Here is a 24,330-nt window from a genome sequence, read left to right on the forward strand (position 1 = left end):
CAGGGCTTTCCTTTCAAGTTGCACTGTTAACAGCTCCCTTTCTTCTCCTAGATAACTGTAAGAAACTCGGTCTGGTGTTCGATGACGTGGTGGGCATTGTGGAGATAATCAATAGTCGGGATGTCAAAGTTCAGGTAACTTGATGTCTTGGCTCCTTCCTTTGATCCCTGAGGAATTAATTGAAAGAGACCCAGCCAACCCACAGATGTCACTGTGGTGGGAATCTGACTCTCCAGAGTGCGTAAACTGAGCTGCTTTGGATGTGGCAGGAAAGGAGTTGGCCCTTATTGAGAGCCCTTTCCCAGCACCCAGTTCCCACCCGCCCCTAGTATCTGGTATCTGTTGTACACCTGTGAAGTCTTCATGTAGTTGCCGAATCCTGAGCAGCAGTGAAAGCTTATTGTTGTTGTCCCGGCTGCTGAGACTCAGTGCTCTCGATTTCCCCTGCAGGTAATGGGTAAAGTGCCAACCATTTCGATCAACAAAACAGACGGCTGCCACATTTACCTGAGCAAGAATTCCCTGGATTGTGAGATAGTCAGTGCCAAATCTTCTGAGATGAATGTCCTCATTCCTACAGAAGGCGGTGACTTCGTAAGTTTCGTGATCACTTGAGTAGCACGACCTAAAAACAGAAGGGAAGGAGTTCCTGTCCTGGCTCAGTGGTTAACGAACCCGACTAGGAACCATGAGGTTTCGGGTTCGAGCCCTGGCCTCGCTCAGTGGGTTAAGGATCTGGCGTTGCCGTGAGCCGTGGTGTAGGCTGCAGATGCAGCTCAGATCCCACGTTGCTGTGGCTCTGGTGTAGGCCGGCGGCTACAGCTCCAGTTAGACCCCTAGCCTAGGAACCTCCATATGCTGTGAGTGCAGCCCTAAAAAGACAAAAGACAAACAAAAACAAAAACAAAACCCATTAAAAACAGAAGGGAAAAGAAAGAAAGCTAGTTGATGGAGTGTGCACCCAACTGGGTCCAGCCCAGCAGTGCACACTCAAGCCCACAGAAGCGTGAGGCCGTCCCACAAAGTAGACCCCCAAAGGACAATGGTTTCTGTCATTCTTGGGCTGGGCAGATGCTCAGGGTAGTAAAGAGGAGTGAGATTGAGTCACAGCACCCTGTTGAGCTGATGCCAGGAAGCCATACACATTCCCATCTACACTTCATAGGTTCAAGCCTGTCCAAGGTCACTGAACAGTAGGAAACACATTCAGACCTCCCTCTGTCCAGCTTTGGAGCCTCGGTTCTCATTCCTGTATCCATGGTGGCGGAGGTGGCTGCCAGTTCCGTAGCCGTGCTTTCACAGCTGGGTTCCAGTTTCTCTCTTGTTACGTCCTGCTTGTTCTCAGAGTGCGGTATGAGCAAGTGTTGGGAGAAAAGCATAAGATTTAATTAACCCCAACATATTGTTTAGCTCTGATTTAAACCTGTTCTTTCTTTATTTGCAGAATGAGTTCCCAGTCCCTGAGCAGTTCAAGACCATATGGAATGGGCAGAAGTTGGTCACCACAGTGACAGAAATTGCTGGATAAGCGAAGTGCCACTGGGTTCTTTGCCCTCTCCCTCACACCGTGGGATAAATCTGTATCAAGATGGTTCTTTTCTAGATTTCCTCTACCTTTCTGCTCTTAAATGCTTCTCTGCTTTGAGAAGCACAGCTACCTGCCTTCACTGAAATATACCTCAGGCTGAGATTTGGGGTGGGATAGCAGGTCACTTGATCTTCAGCAGGAAGGGGCAGCTTTTCCTTGTCAGCTCAACCACACCGCCCGTCCATTCTTAAGGAACCATAGACCAGGACCGGGTATGTTTTAGCTTTCGGCCTTTGGGGTTATTTGACCAACAGAGTCTTTTGGGAAGAAAAAAGAAACAGTCCCCAGGAATTAACAGATCAGAACATTCACACCAAGTTAATCTTTCTCTAACAGTGAGCATGAAGGTAGCAGAAGCTGGTGTGATTCTAGCTGGTTCTTTTTACTTAAACTAATTTTCACTGTTGACAAGTTAAGGCGAGGGTTGCACAGGACCAAAGGCTGAACTTGGCCATCTAGCATTCCAAGCAAAATGATTTCCTACAAGCATTCCTTTCCTTCTGCATTCCATCCTGCGTCTGCCCGAAGCCCAGATCATAGGTTCTCCTGTGTTAGCTGCTGTGGCGGTGCCCTGTACACAGGCCAGCTGAAGGAGTCTTGGACCCTTTCTCTCTCTGGGGCCCCTGCCTAGCACCTTCCTACAGAGATGATTTTAAAGGAGAGAGAGAGAGAAAAGAAAACCACACCATTCCCAGGAATCTGGCTTCCCTTTCCTTCATGCTAGATGCCCTTCCTCCATCTTCGCTGCCTCCTTTGCCCCGTCATGCTCAACAGCTTTTGGCTTCTGTCTGGGCACCTCAACAGAGGACTAAAATCTCCATTGCAGGCTGGTTTTAGGTCTTATGTAAGAATCTTGCACAGCACTGCTAATGTAAATTTCAGCTTTTCCTCTAGGACACTTTACCAAAATATGCAACTTTTTTTGATGGGAAGAGAGACTGTCCTGTGACTTCTACCCATTTCCTGAGGCCTGTGGAAATAAACCTTTATGTACTTAAAGTTATACAGAAAATAGAATAAAATTAATACCAAACTCACTTCATATTTGCCTATGATATTTGCTGTACAGTGATGTAAAAATATTGAAAAGAAAAATGGGAGTTCTGGAGTTCCCCTTGAGGCACAGCAGAAACACATCTGACTAGTATTAATGAGGGTGAAGGGTCCATCCCTGGCCTCGCTCAGTGAGTTAAGGATCCTGCATTGCCATGAGCTGTGGTGTAGGTCACGATCTGGCTCAGATCCCATGTTGCTGTGGCTGTGGTGTAGGTTGGCAGCTGCAGCTCCAATTCGATCCCTTGCCTGGGAACCTCCATATGCCACAGGTGCAGCCCTAAAAAGCAAAAAAGCAGAGAAAAATGACACCAAGGGTAAGAAACTACTTTTTATTTTAAACAACTTCATAAAATTATTTTCACGCACCCCTACTTCTTGCCTTTCATCCTCTTTTATTTGAAAAATAAGTTTTGAGAAAGATGAAGGAAAAAACAGGATAAACTTAGCATCACTAATAAGGTGCTTCCCTCAAACACAGCTAATCATTTCCTCAAACTGGCATCCTGCAGAACAGTCATGCAAAGTGTTGCTAGGTTCTCACAAGGTGAGGGAGTGCGGGCTAAGACATCCATGCTCAAATAGTGTGGGAAACAGTAGCTTAAGGATAGTTTTCTCAGTGTAACAGGAATTCTCAGAGACCTTAATATTCTAATGTGGGTTTATCTCCAAGAGGAGAAAAGGGATCTCCTAAGCTTTTTGAGCAACCAGTCTTTTTCACAGAATACATCAGACGTAGTTTGGAATGTGCTGGTAAGAATTTTTGAGACAAAAGTTAGAAAGCCTGATACAGTATTTTTCCTCCCATTCTTTCTAATGCCAGCAATAGCTAGGATCCAGACCACTCATCCCATTAAGAAAGGACAGGTCATCAAGGATGGAATGGAAAGAATCCACTACATTTTTCTTTAACCCCCCTTCCCCCATCTGAATTCAGCAATACCATTTGGGTGCTACTTCCCTCCTGCCTTCTTTTGCGACAGAGCAACTAATTCGTCACCTGAGGAGACTGCTACCGAGGCAAGACGGTGGGCTGGTCTAATAATAGCTAAGATGCCACAGAAGGCAACATACTCAATGGGACGGGCAGCCTCAAGGAATCAGGTGGACACATTCTCCAAGCAATACTTTCCCAAGCCCTAGTCAAATCACCAGCACAACTGAGAATACCTCAGGCCTGGGTATTGGCCTCCTGGCTTGAGATGTGGCTAAATTTTCCTGAGAAAGGCATCTGACTTACAATCTATCCCACTGGTTTCCTTTGTTCAGTCTCTTCCAGGGCTGGACGCAGTTCTGCCACCGACCTGCAGTAAACTCCTGAGCCCCAAGTTTGACCACATCAAAGGGTTGTAAAACAATCTCTGTGGTTATTAGCTAATTAAACTTGCATTCAACACCGTATGCAGATAGGATGAGACAAAGGATAAGATTCGTATCTTAGTTCTTTCCGAGCAGGGCATGTTAGATGAAGACAAGGGAGAAGGATTAGTTGCTGGCTGGATCTGAGCTCGGGTTTGGGCACGTAGGAAACTGGCTTGGAAGTGTGAGGAGGGGTTTCCTGAGCTCTAGTGCCAATTACAAGGGCTTCACTCAAGGAAGGGTATGATGTGGGCATAAAACCATTCTTCAGGCAGTTGAAGATGGTCCCCTTCTAGACCAAGGAACACCAGCCGTCCTGCCTTGTCCATTTCCCTTAGCCCAAGACGGTCCTGCAGAGAGAAAGGCCGTAATCAGGAGGCTTAATGAAAAGTTTCACAGTAAAATCATAAATCAATCATTTTGATATATTCTCAAAATGCAATCTTTTCTCTGAGTATTAAAATTCAGATGTAGGAATTCTCCTCGTGGCTCAGCGGAAATAAATCTGACTAGCATCCATAAGGACGCAGGTTTGGTACCTGGCCTTGCCCAGTGAGTTAAAGATCCAGCTTTGCAATGGCTATGCTGTTGGCCAGTGGCTACAGCTCTGATTTGACCCCTAGTCTGGGAACCTCCATATGCTGAGGGTGCAGCCCTAAAAAAGAAAAAAAAAAAATTAAAAAAATAAAATTCAGGTGTATTGTTGAAAATGCTAAAAAAGGATACTTCCCTCCAAACATTAAAAATGTATTTGTAATTGAAGTGTTCTGTACAAAGTTATATTCTGCTTTCTGAAAAGTTTCCCAAAGCTTCTGGAGGACCACGTAGGGTAGACCTGGGCAAGCCACAGACAAAAACTGCCCTGGAATGTCAGGTTATGTAGGACTGAACCAAAAACGGGAGAACATTAGTTAGATAACTTAAAATATATCCAACCCTCAGATAACAAAACTCAGCCACTTTCATAGCCTGCAGTTGAAAAAGACATTACGCACAGCCAGGGTGCTGTAGAACAAATACAGTTGAGAAGAGAAGGTGCAATGGTGCCAGAATGTTGCTTCTGCTGTAGCTGCCTTCGGTTTGAGTTTTATGAGACGTTCTTAGTTGTAATTTGCAAACTCTAGCTTCCCTTTCCCTTTACCTCACCAAAGATGGGGTGCCAGATGCAGGAGAAAAGTCAAGAGGTGACAACTGGCTTCTGAAATTACTTGGAGGAATTCCAGTAGGTGAGTGGTTCAGATGTAGCACTTGTGCATGGGGGAGAGCATCTCCCATATACACTGCTTAAGAGTGTGGAGGGCCCTGGAACTGCAGGTGGTGAAACGCTGCCACTTCTACTTGAGAAACAGGACCTACTGCTGAGCAAAAAAGTCACAGCCCTGTTCCTCCTAGTCTCCTGCAGGAGGAGCTCCCTTGTCAGTGCCTGGTTTAAAAATAGGACTTCCGCATTTATTGTTTTAAAGTAACAGCCCTAAAAAAAAAAAAAAAAAAAAGTAATAGCCCTCTCTGTTTTTCCCATGTGTCGAGGGCTTCTTGGATTTGTAGTGGACTGTCCCTCAGCAGAGAAAGCCAGTTCTAAACCTTGTTATCAGAAGGAAGGAGTTAGATATGTGCCTTGTACATGCCAGAAAACCACGAGGTTCAAGTCCTTCAACCTTCAGGACAGAGACTTTGGTAAACTAGGGCTTGATACGCTAATGCCACAATCAGCAGCCTAACAAGCCTCTCCCAGATCAGACCCAAGTCAGACGCCTCCTGAGCACCTGCTGTGCTGGAGTGCACAGGACCAGGTTTATCACCAAAGCACTAGCAGCTTCTGCAACCAGGAGCCCCAAAGGATGGCACCTTTCTCCCCGGTTACCTGTGTGTACAGGGTACTCTCCTGTAAGGGAATGGTTTCCTTGGCTTGGCCACTTCTGTAAAATCCAAACCACTGTAGGAGAGGAGGAAGAAATGAGGTCAGATCAGACACATGGCACACACTGCCAAACTGATTCAAGGCTGGCTAGTAGCTAAGACTGTCAACAAACTAAACACCCTGATGCTGCAGCAAAGGAGGGAAAATGGAGCATGTCTTGAGTCACCTCTTTTTAAGGAGGGACCCCGAGGAATGAGTTCATCATTCCGAAGAGCTCTCCAACTCCCCAGAATTGCTGCTTCCTACAATTATTTGGCACCTACTCTGACAAATCCTTGTGCTGAATTCTAGACATTCAAAGATGAAAATGTATACAGTCCCTGTTTTCAAGAAGCTCTAGTCTAATGCACAGAAATAACTCATTGCTTGGCATGGGGGTCAGCTAACTCTTCTGTAAAGACCAGGCACAAAATATTTTAGGCTTAAACACATGGTTGCAATTACTAAATGCTGCCCTGTAACGCAAAAGCAGACACACACAATATTTTTTAAATGAATATGTCTGTATTCTAACAAAACTTTATTTACAGACATTGAAATTTGAATTTCATGTTAACTCAGACATCACCAAGTATTCTTTTGACTTTCTTCTACCATTTAAAAATGTAAAAACCATTTTTAGTTCGTGGGCCATACAAAAGCAGGTGGCAGGCTGGATCTGGCCCACAGGCTGTAGTTTGCTAGTTTCTGGGGCTCTGACACAATGTGATGAATGCTGAAAAAACAAAGGACGATTATTCTTTAAAAGAGGGAGCAGGATTTCCCACTGTGATGCAATAGGATTGGCAGTCTCTTGGGAGCACTGGGATGCAGGTTCGATTCCCAGCCTGGCACAGTGGGTTAAGGATATGGCATTGCCACAGCTGTGGGGCTGGTCCCCACTGCAGTTCAGATATGATCCCTGGCCAGGGAACTCCGTATGCCAAGGGGCAGTAAAAATAAATAATTAAATAAAGGAAGGAAGGAAGCAGGGGAGGAAAGGGAAAGAGGGGAAAAAGAAAAGAAGGGAGGAAGGGAGGAGGGGAGGGAAGCGGGAAAAGGAGGGAGGGAGGGAGGAAGGAAGGAAGGAAGGAAAGAAAAAAAAAGAGGGAGCAAATTCTGCTTGGAGTAGGTGTAGCACCCTGGATGGAGGAAGAGACATTTGAGATTGGCCTTGACAGCTGAATAGGAGCTTGTCAGCTGAAAAAGCCCAGGGAAGGGATTTTAGAGACTGAAAAGCATGAACAAAGATGCACAAAAGGAGTTCCCGTCGTGGCTCAGTGGTTAATGAATCCCACTAGGAACCATTAGGCTGCCGGTTCGATCCCTGGCCTTGCTCAGTGGGTTAACAATCCGATGTTGCCGTGAGCTATGGTATAGGTCGCAGACGAGGCTCAGATCCCACGTTGCTGTGGCTGTGGTGAAGGCCAGGGGCTACAGCTCCAATTCGACCCCTAGCCTGGGAACTTCCATATGCCACAGGAGCAGCCCTAGAAATGGAAAAAAAAAAAAAAAAAGACACACAAAAGAAAAAGCACATGCCAGGCTCAGGGCACTTCGAGTAGTACAATGTGATTTGATCAGAGGGTATGAAGAGGTCCTGAAATGAGATTAGGTTGGAAAGAAGCCAGGTCATGGCAGGCCTTGAATATGAACCTCAAGGATTTATACAGACTGGACTGGTGGTTGTGAACCTTTTTTGGATCAGATTTCTGAAAATCTGATAAAAAATTATAGACCCTCCCTCAGAGAATGCAACTATAGTTGACCGTTGAATAACACAGATTTGAACTGCTCAGGTCCACTTATACTCACATTTTTTTCAATAGTGTGGATGCTGAGGAGCCAAATCTAAGTTACATAAAAATTTTTTCTGTGCAGAGGGTCGGCATCCCTAACCCCTGTGTAGTTCAAGAGTTAATCGTACACAAGTTTGCATACAATTCTGGGCAGTGGAGGTTACAACCCTCAGTGTCCTACTGACAAACCTCAAGCAAAGAGCCCCTGCTCTACAAACAGGTCAGCGCAGGCAGCTGTGTTTTAATGCTACTGATTCCTCCCCTCTCCTTGAATCATGTGGCCTGAACTGTGTCTCACCTCAGAATCTACGGGGTCCACAATGGAATCATTGAGAAATTTCACCATCACAAACTTCTTCAGGGCCATCAGGTTCTTCTTGTAGGACTCGTTGATACTCTGGAGGACAGGCCAGCAGTCAGTACCTCGGAGACATTGCATTAGGTTCCAGCAGGGGAATTAAAGTCTTTCAGTGCTCTCGTCTCCCTGGCCCTTCTCCATGGTAATGGGCTGCTTTTCTAGCTTCCTGCCCAGAATATGCCTGGTCCAGCCTTTTCTTACCATCCCATCTGACTGACAAAGCCCCCACCAACCATGGCATACAGATGCCACCTTGAATCTGTCACTGCATTCCACAGGCCTCCATTGCAAAGGTTAAAAGTTTCTAGCCAGAGAAAAGCCATGGCAAAATAAGAAACTGCAAATTCTGGGAGTTCCCGTCGTGGCTCAGTGGAAAAGAATCTGACTGGGATCCATGAGGATGCGGATTAGATCCCTGGTCTCATTCAGTGGGTTAAGGATCTGGAGTTGCCGTGAGCTGTGGTATAGGTCGCAGGTGTGGTTGGGATCTGGTGCTGCTGTGGCTGTGGCATAGGCCAGCAGCTGTAGCTCCGATTTGACCCCTAGCCTGGGAACCTCCAGGTGCTGCAGGTATGGCCCTAAAAAGACAAAAAAAAAAAGAAAAGAAAGAAAAGAAACTGCAAATTCTGGAGCTCCCAATGTGCCACAGTGGGTTAAGAATCTGACTGCAAAAGTTCCCACTGTTGCTTAGCGGTAATGAATCCAATCAGTATCCATAAGGATGCGGGTTCAATCCCTGGCCTCAATCAGTGGGTTAAGGATCCAACGTTGCCATGAGCTGTGGTGCAGGTCAAAGACGCAGCTCAGATCTGGTGTTACTGTGACTATGGCGCAGGCAGCAGCTGTAGTTCCAATTAGACCCCTAGCCTGGGAACTTCCATATGCTGCGGGTTCAGCCCTAAAAAGGAAAAAATAAATAAAAATAAAAATCCGACTGCAGCTGCTCAAGTCACTGTGGAGACGAAGGTTTGTTCCCTGGCCTAGGAACTTCCTTATGCATGGGTGTGGCGAAAAAGGAAAAAAAGAAAGGAAACTTTGAATTCTGAGTGGTTCTGCTATACTATTTTGTTCCTACTCCATACTCCTTCAAATTTTGTTTTTGATTTTATAAAACCTCCAGATAAGCCCATATATATTGAGCCATCTAGTCTACCAGAATCTCTCCAAACTGTGCTCATCTTTAGGACACACTCTGTCCCTTCTACAGTCTCTCTTCTAAGTAAATGGCTCTTCTGAGAAAATATGACCCCAAAGGGATCCACCGGGAAGGCAGCAGGGCAAGTTCCACGTAAGCCAGCGAGCAACTTACTGAGCTCACCCCGCTGCTTTAACCCCAGCAAAGGGTAAGAAACTAAGGGAAGAAAGCCGAAGGAATCCAGCCTTCCCGAAAAGAACTAAATCTCATGAACCACCTCCCAAGAAACAAAACTTCTGGTTTCTTGGAGTCTGCCTGGGGTATCTGGGATTAGCAGTTATTGCTAATCTGTTTATAATGCCCCAAACAGAAAAATGAATGCACGACTATGGTAGCCCAGGTTGGGTGCTTACTCTCTCCTGATTAATATCTGCCAGGAAAATGCTGTGGTTGCGGTAAACATCCTCCTTTATGGGGTCATGCCAGTATTCCGCTTGCACCAGGCTGCAGGAGAAAAAGAAAGACAGGTGACTAGGTCAGTCAGCACGCCCAGGGAAGGCTCCTGTGCACAGGCCATAGGGACTCAACAGAGCCTTCTGTTCCCTCTGCCTGATCCCTTTTTTCTTAATACGTCCTGTGCTCCTCCTTCTCATCCTTGAGAACCCAATTTAAATAAATATCTTTTCTTCGGGAGTTCCCGTTGTGGCTCAGCAGTCATGAACCCGACTAGTATCTGTGAGGATGCGGGTTTGATCCCTGGCTTTGCTCCATGGGTTAAGGATCCGGTGTTGCCATGAGCTGTGGTTAGATTGCAGACCCAGATCGGATCCTGTTGCTGTGGCCGAAATGTTGACCAGAAGCTACAGCTTTGATTCGACCCCAGCCTTGGAACTTCCATATGCTGCGAGTGCAGCCCTAAAAAGAAAAAGAAAAAAAAAATTCTTCAAAGCCCACTCTATCCAAAGTAGACACTTCTAGTGATTGAGGATCTGGCCTTGTCACTGCTGTAGTGCGGGTTAGATCCCTGGCCCAAGAACTTCCAAATGCCACAGGCATGGCCAAAAAAAAAAAAACGAAAGACAAGAATTATGCACCTGGAAGACCCAAAGGATAGATATTATGATATTAGATGATCCCAAATCTCGTTATCATTCAGAATGCTCCAGAACTACTGAATCCAAATTTCTAAGGATGGAGCCCTGGAATTCATTTTTAATGAATTTCCCAGGGGGTTGATGTATAATTTTAGTTTAGAAACAACTGAAGGAAAACATATTCTGCAAAGTAATTCCAAATATTTTTAAAAACCCAAACACATTTGAGTAGCTGAGGACATGCATGTGGGATGCTAAGCCTTCCTGTTGTCCTGCTGGCGACATAAAAAAAGTCTGTCTGCCAAATATTAATAGTAATTCCTTGGACTTAGTACTCGCTAAAGGATTTTTTGTTGTTTTTTAAAGATGAGATTTATTGTTGTACTTACTTTCTTCTTATATAGAAAAATGTCCTTTTCCTTAAATTAATATTAGTTTTATGTTTACAATAAAATGAAGCAGATGATATAGAGTATATTTTTACAAATATCTGTAAAACTATTTTATAAAAATATTTCAGGAGTTCCTGTCATGGCTCAGAAGAAATGAATCTGACTAGTATCCATAAGGACACAGGTTCGATCCCTGGCTCGTTCAGTGGGTTAAGGATCTGGTGTTGCCATGAGCTGTGGTGTGGGTAGCAGACGTGGCTTGGATCCCGCATTGCTGTGGCTGTGGTGTAGGCCGGCAGCTGTATTTGACCCCCAGCCTGGGAACCTCCATGTGTTGCAGGTGTGGCCCTAAAAAGACAAAAAAAAAAAAAAAAAAATTTGATTTGAGTATCAATAGCAACTACCTCTAGAATCATGGTTAGCATGAAAGTCAGCATGTTTTCACGCAGTGACAGTTCTGTATCCTTCTCAGTTAACCATACATACCGTTCTTGTATAGCTTTGTTGTAAGCCCCAGCATTCAGAGTTTTTCTGATAAAGTCACAGATGTGAGAGCTCTCTCCTGGGCACCGAGGGAATCCAAAAACACCTAGAGTAGTAGAAGACAAATATCCCTGCCTTAGATAATCATGTACTGAATATCTACTATGTGCAGGGCATTGTGAGAAACAAAAACCAGAGCTAGACCCCGATCTCATTCACTTATTCCTCAAGAACATAATGTATTCAGAATTTTGAGGAGTTCCCGTCGTGGCGAAGCAGAAACGAATCCAACTAGGAACCATGAGGTTGCGGGTTTAATACCTGGCCTTGCTCAGTGGGTTAAGGATCCGACGTTGCCATGAGCTATGGTGTAGGTTGCAGACAGGGCTTGGATCTGGAGTTGCTATGGCTCTGGCGTAGGCCAGTAGCAACAGCTCCGATTAGACCCCTAGCCTGGGAACCTCCATATGCCAAGGGTACGGCCCTAAAAGGACAAAAGACCATAAAAAAAGAATTTTGAAAAATGTATTAAGAATACTATAACCAGGAGTTCCCGTCATGGCGCAGTGGTTAACGAATCCGACTAGGAACCATGAGGTTGTGGGTTCGGTCCCTGCCCTTGCTCAGTGGGTTGACGATCCAGCGTTGCTGTGAGCTGTGGTGTAGGTTGCAGACGCGGCTCGGATCCCGAGTTGCTGTAGCTCTGGCATAGGCTGGTGGCTACAGCTCCCATTGGACCCCTAGCCTGGGAACCTCCATATGCCGCGGGAGCGGCCCAAGAAACAGTAAAAAGACAAAAAAAAAAAAAAAACTATAACCAGCTTCCACCTGGTACTCCCACACTCTTCTGCCTCAGGACCTTTGAACCTGCTGGTCTCTGGAGAATGTACTTTTTTTTTTTTTTTTTTTTTTTTTTGCCATTTCTTGGGCCACTCCTGCAGCATATTGAGGTTCCCAGGCTAGTGGTCGAATTGGAGCTGTAGCCGCCGGACTACACCAGAGCCACAGCAACATGGGATCTGAGCTATGTCTGCGACCTACACCACAGCTCACGGCAATGCCGAATCCTTAACCCACTGAGCAAGGTCAGGGATCGAACCCGAAACCTCATGGTTCCTAGTCAGATTCATTAACCACTTCGCCACGATGGGAACTTCTGGAGAATGTACTTCTTTTCTTACTGCTTCAATGGCTGGCCTCCTTCTCATCTCTTGAGTCTTAGCTTAGAGAAGTCACATCTGAGTACCCTAACTCAAGCAGTGCCCAATCCCATTTCCTTCCTTGCCCCTAGTTAGACTTGCATCCTCATCATCCTCATCAATAATAATGCGGGGGAGGGGCATACCCGACATACCAGTTCTAAGCATATATTGTCAATAAATCATTTAATCCTAACAACCACCCTGTGGAGTAGAAATCATTATTTGCACCATATTACAGATGGGGAACTTTCAAACAGAGAGTTTAGACACCTTGTCTATGGTTAGACAGTAAGTCACCAAGCCAGGATATAACCTGGACAGTTGAGCTCCAAAGCCCACACCTTTCACCAATATTACCACAGTTCTTTTTTTTTTTTTTTCTTCTTTTCTTTTTATGGCTATACCTATAGCATATAGAAGTTCCCAGGCTAGGGGTTGAATCGGAGCTGTGGCTGCTGGCCTACAGCACAGCCACAGCAACACAGGATCCGAGCCACATCTGGGACCTACGCCACAGCTTATGGCAACACTGGATCCTTAACCCACTGAGGTTGCAGGTTCCATCCCTGGCCTCATTCATGCACACTATATCAGGTTGGTAACCCACTGAGCCATGACGGGAACTCATTTTTCTTTACCATAGTTACCACTATCTGAATTTATTTTCTTTGTTTACTGTTTCATGTCTATTCTCCCTCTGCTAGAATGGAAATTTCATGAAGGCAGAAACCTTGTCTGTCTTGTTTCGAGGTTTTCAATAAATATTTGTAGAATCAGGAGTTCCCATCTTGGCTCAGTGGAAATGAATCTGACTAGGAACCATGAGGTTGCAGGTTTGACCCCTGGCCTCAATCAGTGGGTTAAGAATCTGGCATTGCCGTGAACTGTGGTGTAGGTTGAAGACACAACTCAGATCCCGAGTTGCTGTGGCTGTGGTGTAGGCTGGCAGCTACAGCTCCAATTCAACCCCCAGCCTGGGAACCTCCACATGCCGCAGGTACAGTCCTAAAAAGCAAAAGATTGAAAAAAAAAATTTTTTATAGAATCAATGAATGAATGATAAAGCTGTTTTTATCAACTTGCATTTGAAATTGTGTACTTTTAAAAAGCATTTTCCTACCTAGTATTTCATTCCATCCTCTGAAAAAGTCCTGTAAGATCAGCAGGGTCTTATTTTATTTATTTTTGTCCTTTTAGTGCCACACCCAAAGCATATGGAAGTTCCCAGGCTAGGGGTCAAATCAGAGCTGCAGCTGCTAGCCTACACCACAGCCACAGCAACTCGGGATCCGAGCCACATCTTCGACCTACACACAGCTCATGACAACAGGGGATCCTTAGCCCACCGAGCGAAGCCAGGGATCAAACCCAAGTCCTCAGGGACACTAGTCGGGTTTGTTACCACTGAGCCAAGATGAGAACTCTGGGGGGGTCTTATTTTAGTTTCCCTCATCCACGAAGGGCACCTATGATACCAAACTACCTGCCCTTCAGTAACAGTTAACTGGGTAGATCCAGCTTCCTGATTATAAGGAGCATCCCCTACACTATACCAACCAATAGCTGCATCCATCAGAACACAAATAAAGTTCTCTTTTTTTTTGTCTTTTTCTAGGGCCGAACCCACGGCACATGGAGGTTCCCAGGCTGGGGGTCCAATCGGAGCTGTAGCCGCCGGCCTATGCCAGAGCCACAGCAACACTGGATCCAAGCCACGTCTGCCACCTACACCACAGCTCACAGCAACGCCAGATCCTTAACCCACTGATCGAGGCCAGGGATCGAACCGGCAACCTCATGGTTCCTACTCGGATTTGTTAACCACTGAGCCACGACAGGAACTCCCATAACACAGATAAAGTTCTATCCCAAAGACACTTCTTCCCCCAAAGAACATCATTCTGTTTAAATAGCAAACCTTTTGTGGTTTTTTTTTTTTTTTTTGAAGGATTTAATCTTTCCTGTTAATTTTATAGACCAAAAAAAGGCTAGACACTATTCTCTGCCTCAGTCTAAATTCAATAGGACATCACCCTGTTTTCCGTATCAGAAAACAGGAAAGGTTGCTGGACTTTCCTAACTCCTGAACCACCATCTGCTGCAACCCATCTCACCTCCAGGAAATCATGTCAATTAAATTGGAAAGAAATTTATAAATGGTCATCTAATGATTCACCTGTGTTGCAGGCCTCTGGAATCCTATTTCTTCATCATTGCTGGCTAGTTTGTTATAAACTAGAAAAACAGGATTTTTGCAAGGATGGCTGACTTCTTATACAAATAGAGCTGACAGAATTTTTTTAGGTAAAGAGGACCGAGTTACCTTGATGTTGTCCCCCAATTGAGATGAGATTGATCATGGGAGGTATGGGGCATCTCTGAGCCACTGCCCTCCTGGGAGGAAAAAAAAGGATTATCAGTTCCAGCTGCCAGAGGAAATGCATCATCAAGAATCAACTTCCCAGATTAAAGTACTTAATCCTTTGTGGTTTCCCAAAGCCACAGTTTCAGGATTTTCCTCTGATATGGCAAAACTCAAAACTTTATTCTTTCACAGAAAATAAATTAAGCTCCATAGAGCTTCTGACATGGGGACTTTTTTTTTTGCTTTTTGGGGCTACAGGTGCAGCATATGGAGGTTCCCAGGCTAGGGATCGAATCAGAGTTACAGCTGCCTGCCACAGCCGCAGCAATGCAAGATCCTAGCCGTGTCTTTGATCTACACCACAGCTCCTGGCAACACCAGGTCCTTAATCCACTAAGCGAGGCCAGGGATCAAACCCACATCCTCATCGATACTAGTTGGGTTTGTTGCCACTAAGTCACAATGGGAACTCCCGACGTGGGGACATTTTAGAATAGTTTCCTGTCCAAGATAGATTCCAAAAAAACTGGAAGAGTGGATCTCTCTGAGTCAAAGGAACAAAATATCAATTCCATGTAAGGGGTATGACATAACAGAAAGGGACTTACAGAAATTGGCCGCCCTGGGAGAATCCCATAGCATTGTAGCCTTGTTGTAACTTAGGATCCTTAGCAAGAATCTGACACACTGTTGTTACTTGGGAGTTGACATTCAAAAAGAAGCTGTTCTCCACATCCTGAAAAAGGAGCCACAGAGAGGTAAAAGGATTTTAGCCACAGAGTGGTAAAAGCCACTCAAGAATTAAAGTATCACTGTATGATTTGCTGCTAAAAACACAAGGTTAAGCTTTTTAATAGTATATCCCATGAAATCAGTTAGCAAACCTTCAAAGGAAGAGAGCTATGAAGGACCTCACCTCTACCAGGGTCTTCCCAATCTCTAAAGATAAGACGTAAATTCCAGGTATTTTCTTCTCGACCATTTTCTTAATAGCACCCATGCTTAAGGGATTACAACAGCTGTCTCCTAGACAACAAAGACAAGCATGGAAACTCATGAGCAAAAACAACATTATTTTTTAAAAAACTTTTGTGCTGCAAAGGGCATTACTGAAAATGTGAAAACATACAGGGAGTTCCCACTGAGGCTCAGTGGATTGCAAACCCAACTAGGATCCATGAGGATGAGGGTTCAATCCCTGGCCTCGATCAGTGGGTTAAGAATCCAGCGTTAGTTCCCGTCGTGGCTCAGTGGTTAACGAATCCGACTAGGAACCATGAGGTTGCGGGTTCGGTCCCTGCCCTTGCTCAGTGGGTTAACGATCCGGCGTTGCCGTGAGCTGTGGTGTAGGTTGCAGATGCGGCTCGGATCCCGCGTTGCTGTGGCTCTGGCGTAGGCCGGTGGCTACAGCTCCGATTCGACCCCTAGCCTGGGAACCTCCATATGCCGCGGGAGCGGCCCAAGAAATAGCAACAACAACAACAACAACAAAAGATAAAAGATAAAAGACAAAAAAAAAAAAAAAAGAATCCAGCGTTGCCATGAGCTGTGGTGTAGGTCGCAGACAGCTTGGATCTGGCTTTGCTGTGGCTGTGGTGTAGGCCAGCAGCTGCAGCTCTGATTCAACCCCTAGCCCAGGAACTTCCTTGGAAAAAAAAAAAGAAAACATACAGAATGGGAGAATACATTTGCAAAACCCATATACCTGATAAAGGTTTAATATCTGGAATATTCAAAGAACTCTAACAACTCAACAAGATGATAATCTAACTAAAATGGGGAAAGAAACTGGACAGACATCTCTCCAAAGAAGATACACAAATTGCCAACAAGGACATGAAAAGTTGATCAACATCAGTGGCTACTAAGGAAATGAACATCAAAATCATGAGATACCACTGCACACTGACTAGGATGGGTTTATTTTTTTAATTTAAAAAATGGAAAATAAGAAGTATTGGCACGAATGTTGAGAAATAGGAACGCTTTATAGTGCTGGTGGAAATGTAACATGATGCAATCACTGTGAAAACAGTTTGATGGTTCCTCAAAAAGTTAAACATATAATGACCATAAGACCTTGTGATTTCACATCTAGATATACATGCAAGAGAAATGAAAACATTCCCCCACAAAAACTCATACATGAATTTATTTATTTTTTGCTGCACCCACAGCATATGAAATCAAATCCCATGCCACAGCAGTGACAATGCCAAACCCTTAACCCAATAAGCCACCAAAATTCCACATATATGAATGTTTAAAGAAGTATTATTTATAATTGACAAAAGGTAGAAAATACCCAAAGGTCCATCAGTGGTTGAATGGACAAACAAATTGTTGTACATACATACAATGGAGTATTATTCAGCCATAAAAAGAACAAAGCAGGAGTTCCTATGGTGGCACAGCAGTAACGAACCTGACTAATATCCATGAAAACACGGGTTCGACGCCTGGCCTTGCTCAGTGGGTTAAGGATCCGGTGTTGCTATGAGCTGTGGTGTAGGTCTCAGATGCAGCTCAGATCCTGCATTGATGTGGCCTTGCTGTAGGCTGGCAGGTGCAGCTCTGATTCGACCCCTAGCCTGGGAAATTTCCATGTGCCATAGGTGCAGCCCTAAAAAGACCAAAACAACAACAACAAAAGAACAAAGCATTGACACATGCAGCATTGTGGATGAACCTTGAAAACATTACTATAAGTGAAATAAGCCAGGAACAATAGGTCACATATTGCATAATTCCTTTTATATGATATACCCAGAAGAGGCAAATCCATAGTGACAGAAAGCAGACGGAACACTTCCTGGGGGTGATGGGAACAGGGAATGAAGAGCGATTACTTAAGTGGGACATGCGTCTTCTGGAGTGATGAAAATGTTTTGAAACTAGAGAGAAGTGGTAGTTGCACAATGTGACTATACTAAATGCTATTAGTTGAAATATTTTAATATGGTTAATATATGAATTTCACCTCAAAAAAAGAGAACATTTTTTTGCTCAACTCAGGTTTATCAAATAACAAAAACTTCAACAGCCCATACAACAAAATTGGGACACCAAATTCACCACTTAAAATAACCAGAGGTGAGGGGCTCCCATCGTGGTGCAGCGGAAACGAATCTGACTACGAACCATGTGGTTGCAAGGGGTTTGATCCCTGGCCTCACTTAGTGAGTTAAGGATCTGTGGCTGTGGCTGTGGCTGTGGTGTAGGCCAGCAGCTGTAGCTCTGATTTGACCCCTAACCTGGGAACCTCCACATGCTGCGGATGCGGCCCTAAAAGGCAAAAAAATAAAATAAAAAATAACCAGAGGTGTATTCACCCCTTCCTTATCACCTAGAACATTTGGGGTTGTTGACTAAAAAAATACAATCTGAAACTTGAGAGTTAAGTTTTATTGGGGGTGAGATTAGGACTTAAGCCCAGAGATGGCATCTCAGGTAGCTCCAAGGAGGGGAGAAGCTAGGAAATACTGGTTTTTGCAACAAAGGGGAGGTAGTACGAACAAAAGATTTACAGATAACCAGACTTACAGAAAACTCCTTTCTATGGGAAGACCTAGAGATGTGGGCTTACTGGAATCATTCCTTTGATGTTTTCCCGAGTTCCCTCAGGGCTCACTGGCCCACCCTTTGGAGTGGCTGTTCTCACAGATGACCATGACATCTTTTGTTTTGCCCACTAACTACAGCCCAGGAGGCAATATTTCAGGTAACTCTGAAATAAATACTGCCCCAAAGCAGAAAGGAGGAAATACCAAGGTGTAAGTCACAAAGGTGAAGGGGGAAAATGCACACATTTCGCAGAAGTTTGCTGCTTTGTGGTCTCACAAAGGTGACTACTAGTCACAGACATTAGTCATCATTGATGGATTTTAGTGTTTTCCTAGATATGAGGAAATGCAGAATTGCTATCACACATAAATCTTCTAAAAATACCTACCTATCTGAAGACCTGTTCGTCCAGTTTTCCCAGAGCACAGAGGGCCTCACTGCTGGTCTCCAGCCTGAGCTCTGCTCATGGGGTGCTGTGGGTTGGCAGCTGCAGTGGCTCATGTTTTACTCCATGTAGAAGCTGATGGCAAGTGCCAAACTTCAGTTCCCAGGATTAACAGACCCAAAAGCACTTTGGAATCGGATTTCTCTTTAGGGCCCAGGCTAGGGTAAGACAAGTAAAGCACCCAGGACACAATTTGAGAAGGTGCTCATGCTCAGGTCCATGCAAGTGCTGACCTTGAGCTTACATTCTGCACACTCAAAGCTTCCTTGTGTCATCCTAGTCCCAGCTCTGCTTTTTTTTTTTTTTTTTTTTTCCTTCCCTGTTTCAAGAAACTAGAACTAAGAACAGGAAGAAACGTGACTGGCCACTGGGTAGGAGAAGTGGGCTTAAATCATTTTCCGCTTTGAACTTAATCATCCATTTTCAACCTGACACTAAGCTTAAGAATCTGTTGGGTCTTGTCTGTTTGTTTGCTGCTTTTTAGGGCCGAACCCAAGGCATATGGAAGTTCCCAGGCCAGGGGTCAAATCGGAGCCATGGCCTACTGGCCTAAACTACAGCCACAGCAACTTGGGATCTGAACTGCATCTGCCGCCTACACCACAGCTCATGGAAATGCTGGGTCCTTAACCCACTGAGTGAGGCCAGGGATCGAACCTGCAACCTCACAGATCCTAGTCATGTTCATTAACCACTGAGCCACGAAGGGAACTCCAAGAATCTGTTTTTACTTTTATTTATTTATTGGCTTTTTTTTTTCTTTTTAGGGCTACACCCTCAGCACATGGAGGTTCCCAGGCTAGGGGTCTAATCAGAGCTACAGCTGCCAGCCTACACCACAGCCAGAGCAACATCAGATCCGAGCCGCAGCTCATGGCAATGCCGGATCCTTAACCCACTGAGCAAGGCCAGGGATCGAACCCCCAACCTCATAGTTCCTGGTCGGATTCGTTTCCACTGCACCACAACAGGAACTCCCCAAGAATCTGTTTTTAAAGAATGAAAAGGCCTTGAACATCTATTTCTCACACTGAACTACAACTGTGGGTTATAGAACTGCCTCCCCTATGGACTGACTGTGCCCTGGGAGGGCCTGGGTCTCTCCTGTTCTCTTTTAACTCCACTGCAGTAGTCCCAGGGCCTGGCACAGAGACTTCAAAGAGCTGTCTTTACTTAGTGACTCTAATTCCTCTCTGGCCTTTTCTCTAACCCATTCCAATTAGACTCTCACTCTCACCACTCCCTTAAAAGTGCTTTGTCAAGGTCATTAGTGGTCTTCCTAATGCTAAATCCAAGAACCCCAGCTACACAGCGGCAAGGGAAGGCAAACTCCCTGGCAGTGAAGGGCTCCCTCAGATCGCAGGCAGATAAAGGAAAACAGTCTGCTCTGTTAGACTTTTAGAAACCAGTGATTTAACCGGTGCCTCAGTTTCTTTGGAAACTGGAAGTCTCATTTTTAAGGTTTGTAGACCAACAGAAACACAGTTTTCTCAGCATTTCTCAGGGCCACTGGATACAAATTTCTCAACTTTCCAGTACCCAAAGTAATGAAACAACCGAGGCAGAAATGGCCAGACTTCTGAGCCAAACAAGGCAAAAAAGTTCGATGACAAGTGGCTACAGAATCTCCTGCTATTTGAGGCTTTGATACCACATTCAACCAGAAACTCTCAAGGCCTCCAGCACCAGATCACTATTAATTCCATTATCAGCCTTCTACTCTTCCTAAGACTAATCTCTTCTTTGTCAAGAAGTACCCTTCGGTTTCCCCAAAGGTAGGGGGTTAATCATGACCTAGCCAAACTGATACTAAAAACAAAACAAAAAAAACCCTCTACCTAACCTTGGCTCAAATGGCTACTCTCCCAAAAAAGCAAAACCTCAAACAGTGTCTCACATTTTGAGAAACCAGTTTGGGGAGGGAGGTTTGCTGCAGGAAAGAACAACAAAAGGCGAGTTTGCTTCCCTCACTTTCGAGTTTTACTACATCTTCCCCAAATGACAAAACTTAAGTCATAAAAATAAATTCTACCCTTGGAGTTCCCATTGTGGCGGTGCAGAAACGAATCCCACTAGGAACCATGAGTTTGTGGGTTTGATTCCTGGCCTTGCTCAGTGGGTTAAGGATTTGGCGTTGCCATGAGCTGTGGTGTTGGTCGAAGACTTGGCTTGGATCCTGCGTTGTAGTGGCTGTTGGTGTAGGCTGGCAGCTGTAGCTCTAACTCAACCCCTAGCCTGGGAACTTCCATATGCCTCAGGCACAGCCTTAAAAAGGAAAAAAAAAAAATTATTGCAAAAGCTTCCTAACTTTTTCCCTGTAGAGGTCCATGACCCCTACAATCTAGCAACCGGAGTGCTTTTTTTTTTTTTTTTTCCTTTTTAGGGCTGCACCTGTGGCATATGGAGGTTCCCAGGCTAGAGGTCAAATAGGAGCTGTAGCTGCCAGCCTACACCACAGCCACTGCAACACAGGATCCAAGCCTCATCTGTGACCTACACCCACTCACGGCAACACCAGATCCTTAACCCACTGAGCAAGGCCAGGGATCACACCTGCGTTCTCATAGATGCTGGTCAGAATCATTAACCACTGAGCCCTGACGGAAGCCCCGCAACTAGAGTGCTTTTATTTATTTTTATTGCATAATGATTTTTATTTTTTCCATTATAGAGTGTTTTTAAAAGGCAAATCACATGAGGATGCAGGTTCGATCCCTGGTCTTGCTCAGTGGGTTAAGGATCTGGCATTGCTGTGAGCTGTGGTGTAGGTCACAGACGTGCCTCGGATCTGTCGTGGCTGTGGCTGTGGCACAGGCCCGAAGCTGTAGCTCCAATTAGACCCCCAGCCTGGGAACCTCCATGTGCGGTGGGTGCGGCCCTAAAAAAAAGACAGAAGACATAAATAAATAAATAAATAATAAAAGGCAAATCAGACCATGTCACTCATCTGCTCAAAACCCCCGCAATAACTTTCCATCTCATTCTAGCCAAAGTTCCTACAGTTGCCTTAGCAGGCCCAACATCAGCAGGCTACCTCCCATACCCCCTCCTACCCCTGAACTAAACCTCTCTTTTCTTCTCCTTGCTTACTTAGTTCCTGCTACAATGATCGGAATGCTGTTCCTTGAACATACCTGCATACCAGACATATTTCCTCAGAGCTTTTGCATTTTCTGTTCCTTTGGTCAGATATCCACATGGCATCTTCCCTAATGGATTTCAGGTCTTTGTTCTGATATCACTTTCTCAGTGAATCCTTTCCTGACTTTGCTCTATAAAACTGCAAGTCCCCATTTCCAGTCCCTATCCACCTCCCTGCTTTATTTTTCTCCATTGCACTCATCACCATTTGACATACATGTTTTACTTATGTATTTATAGTCTGTTTCTCCCACTGAAAAGTTCTTTTTATTTTTTTCATTACTCAATGAATTTATTGCACTTATAGTTGGACAATGATCATCACAATCCAGTTTTATAGTATTTCCATCCCACACCCCCAGCGCATCCCCCACCCCCCGCCTCTCTCCTTTGGAAAGGAAAGTAAGTTCTTAAAGAGCAAAGAATTTAGTATGTTTATTTTACTGCTGTATCCTCAGTATCCAGTAGGTGCTCAATAACGATGTGTTAAATGTAAGTGCCTAACAAATCTTTGTTCAATGTGTGGATGAACGCAAGGATAGATGCCACGGTCATGAAGCCACAGCCCAGCCCTCCTGAGCAAGCGTCATATGCGGCACCCTGACGCCACTACCGTGGGCATTAAACCACACCACCGCGTAAAACCCTGCCGCAGTGCATAGCCCTCTGTAAGTGCTCACCAAAAGACAGCTCTTTCTCCATCTCCCTTTCCAATACAGAGCAACCCCCAAATCCTAAAACGTAGCACCAGCCAGGTGCTATGAGACCACAGTCCTCGCCCTCCACCCTCGCACTTTGCAGACGCGAACCTAGGCTAGGAGAGAGAGTCGCCAAACCCATTTAGCCCTCTTCTCCCTCCCTCCCCCACTCACCCATCCCATGCCAGATCACGAGCGGCAGCGGCGCTGGAGGGTCGACATGCCCCAACGCCAAGGCTAAGCAGGATCCCGGCAGGAAAGCAAGAGCCAAGAGCCACAAGGAGCTGGCCGACGCCATCTTGATCGATCACATGATCGCCCCCCTCCTCGCCCGGATCTGGAGTAGGCGGCCCGGCCCGCACCCTCCACACCTCCTCGGGGGCAGCTAGGTGTGAACTCTGGCTTCTTACCCCAGTAGACCGCCAATCACCAGGAATCAAGTTAGTTTTATTTGTTTACTCCGCGCTTACTAGGCATCAAACACTATTTTAAGTGGTGTAAGACTGTTAACTGATTTAATCCTCATACAAGACGGAATACACGTCTCATTTTACAGATTAGGACACTGAGGCACTGAGGATTTGGGTTAGAAATCAAGGTCACAGAGATAGGAAATTGTTGGATCCAAAGCTGTTGCTCCTTGGGGAGTGTCTGTTGTGGCTCAGCATAAAGGAACCCAACTAGTATCTATGAAGTTGTGTGGAATCCCTGGCCCTCGCTCAGTGGATTAAGGATCCAGCACAGCCATGAGCTGTGGTGTAGGTCTCAGATTCAGCTTGGATCTGGTGTGATTGTGGCCAGACAGCTGCAGCTCCAATTCCACCCCTGGCCTCGGAACTTACATGTGCCACAGGTGTGGCCCTAAAAAGCAAAGCAAAAAAAAAAAAGCCCCACCGAAGACTTTGCTCCTAACCTTTGCTTTGTACTGCCTTTAGAAGAAGGGTACTTTGGGGAAAGAAAGAGAAAGGAAGGACAGCTCATCACATATGGAAGGGGAGGGAGTGCCTGTTGTGGCGCAGCAGAAGTGAATCCAACTAGTATCCATGAGGATTCAGATTCCATCCTGGGCCTCGCTCAGTGGGTCTGGTATCCAGCGTTGCCGTGAACTGTGGTGTAGGGGGCAGACACGGCTTGGATCCCGTGTTGCTGGGGCTGTGGAGCAGGCCAGCAGCTGTAGCTCGGATTGGACCCCTAGATTGGGAACTTCCATATGCTACAGGTGTGACCCTAAAAAGCAAAAAAAAAAAGAGAAAGAAATGGTAGGGGAGAGATAATTTCCAGGGCTAATCATGGCAGTGTGTTATTTGTTCTGGATGGCGAAGGAAATGATTTCAACAGGCAAAGATGAAATACAGAAGAGCTGATATGAGCTATGGTAGAGGAGAAATATATGTTTTCTAGAAATGGCAGAGCTTCCAGACTGACAAGAACATCTGTTGGGTGTAAAAGTGATGGAACAAGCCACTCCAGTTTCCTGGTCTAATCCAGAGCTGGATTATTGCAGGAACCTCTCAGCCACCATTTTCCCTTTCCATTCCATTCCAGATTCATCTTCTCAATCCACTTTCATCACATCAGTTTCTTGCTCAAAATTTTTTATTTTATGATTTTTATTTTTTCCATTATAGTTGACTTACAGTGTTCTGTCAATTTCTACTGTACAGCAAAGTGACCCAGTTGTAGGTAGATAGATAGATAGATAGATAGATAGGTAGATATTCTTTTTCTCACATTATCCTCCATCATGTTCCATCACG

General features: G+C 45.2%; 2 protein-coding genes and 1 long non-coding RNA gene across 17 annotated transcripts in view; 1 reads left to right on the plus strand and 2 right to left on the minus strand.

Moving 5' to 3' along the window:
* The window catches only part of CAP1 (adenylate cyclase associated protein 1), a 29,092-nt gene extending 26,462 nt beyond the window's left edge, over positions 1-2,630 (plus strand). For 8 of the 15 annotated variants that reach the window (XM_021095999.1, XM_021096008.1, XM_021096001.1 and 5 more), the window contains exons 11-13: positions 52-134; positions 451-594; positions 1,445-2,622. In XM_021095999.1, coding sequence (XP_020951658.1) covers positions 52-134; positions 451-594; positions 1,445-1,528 — 311 coding nt within the window. In that variant the 3' untranslated portion in view covers positions 1,529-2,622. Of the gene's footprint in view, positions 1-51; positions 135-450; positions 595-1,444 lie in introns of all 15 variants that reach the window. The other 7 variants (XM_021096003.1, XM_021096007.1, XM_021096000.1 and 4 more) reach the window with 2 other exon arrangements.
* LOC110261157 lies at positions 448-1,438 on the minus strand. The gene is made up of 2 exons (XR_002344975.1): positions 1,213-1,438; positions 448-625 (listed from the first exon to the last, which is right to left on the minus strand). It is a non-coding gene; the product is annotated as an uncharacterized LOC110261157 (long non-coding RNA).
* On the minus strand, positions 2,960-22,912 carry PPT1 (palmitoyl-protein thioesterase 1). The gene is made up of 9 exons (XM_003127823.4): positions 22,748-22,912; positions 15,642-15,751; positions 15,334-15,461; positions 14,684-14,754; positions 11,162-11,264; positions 9,603-9,693; positions 7,995-8,093; positions 5,862-5,933; positions 2,960-4,350 (listed from the first exon to the last, which is right to left on the minus strand). The coding sequence occupies exons 1-9, from the start codon at positions 22,869-22,871 to the stop codon at positions 4,228-4,230; spliced, it is 921 nt and encodes a 306-aa protein (XP_003127871.2). The 5' UTR covers positions 22,872-22,912; the 3' UTR covers positions 2,960-4,227.

This window comes from Sus scrofa, chromosome 6 (assembly GCF_000003025.6).
Source record: "Sus scrofa isolate TJ Tabasco breed Duroc chromosome 6, Sscrofa11.1, whole genome shotgun sequence".
NCBI classification, from domain to species: Eukaryota; Metazoa; Chordata; class Mammalia; order Artiodactyla; family Suidae; genus Sus; species Sus scrofa.

Bases quoted from the DNA above. Each gene is read 5' to 3' on its own strand.
- PPT1 (XM_003127823.4), bottom strand. From the start codon at position 22,871: ATGGCGTCGGCCAGCTCCTTGTGGCTCTTGGCTCTTGCTTTCCTGCCG. The intron at 15,752-22,747 runs GTGAGTGGGGGA...TTTGTTGTCTAG, and splicing joins CGTGATCTGGCATGGGATGG to GAGACAGCTGTTGTAATCCC. The intron at 9,694-11,161 runs GTATGTATGGTT...TTTCTCCTGCAG, and splicing joins AACAAAGCTATACAAGAACG to CCTGGTGCAAGCGGAATACT.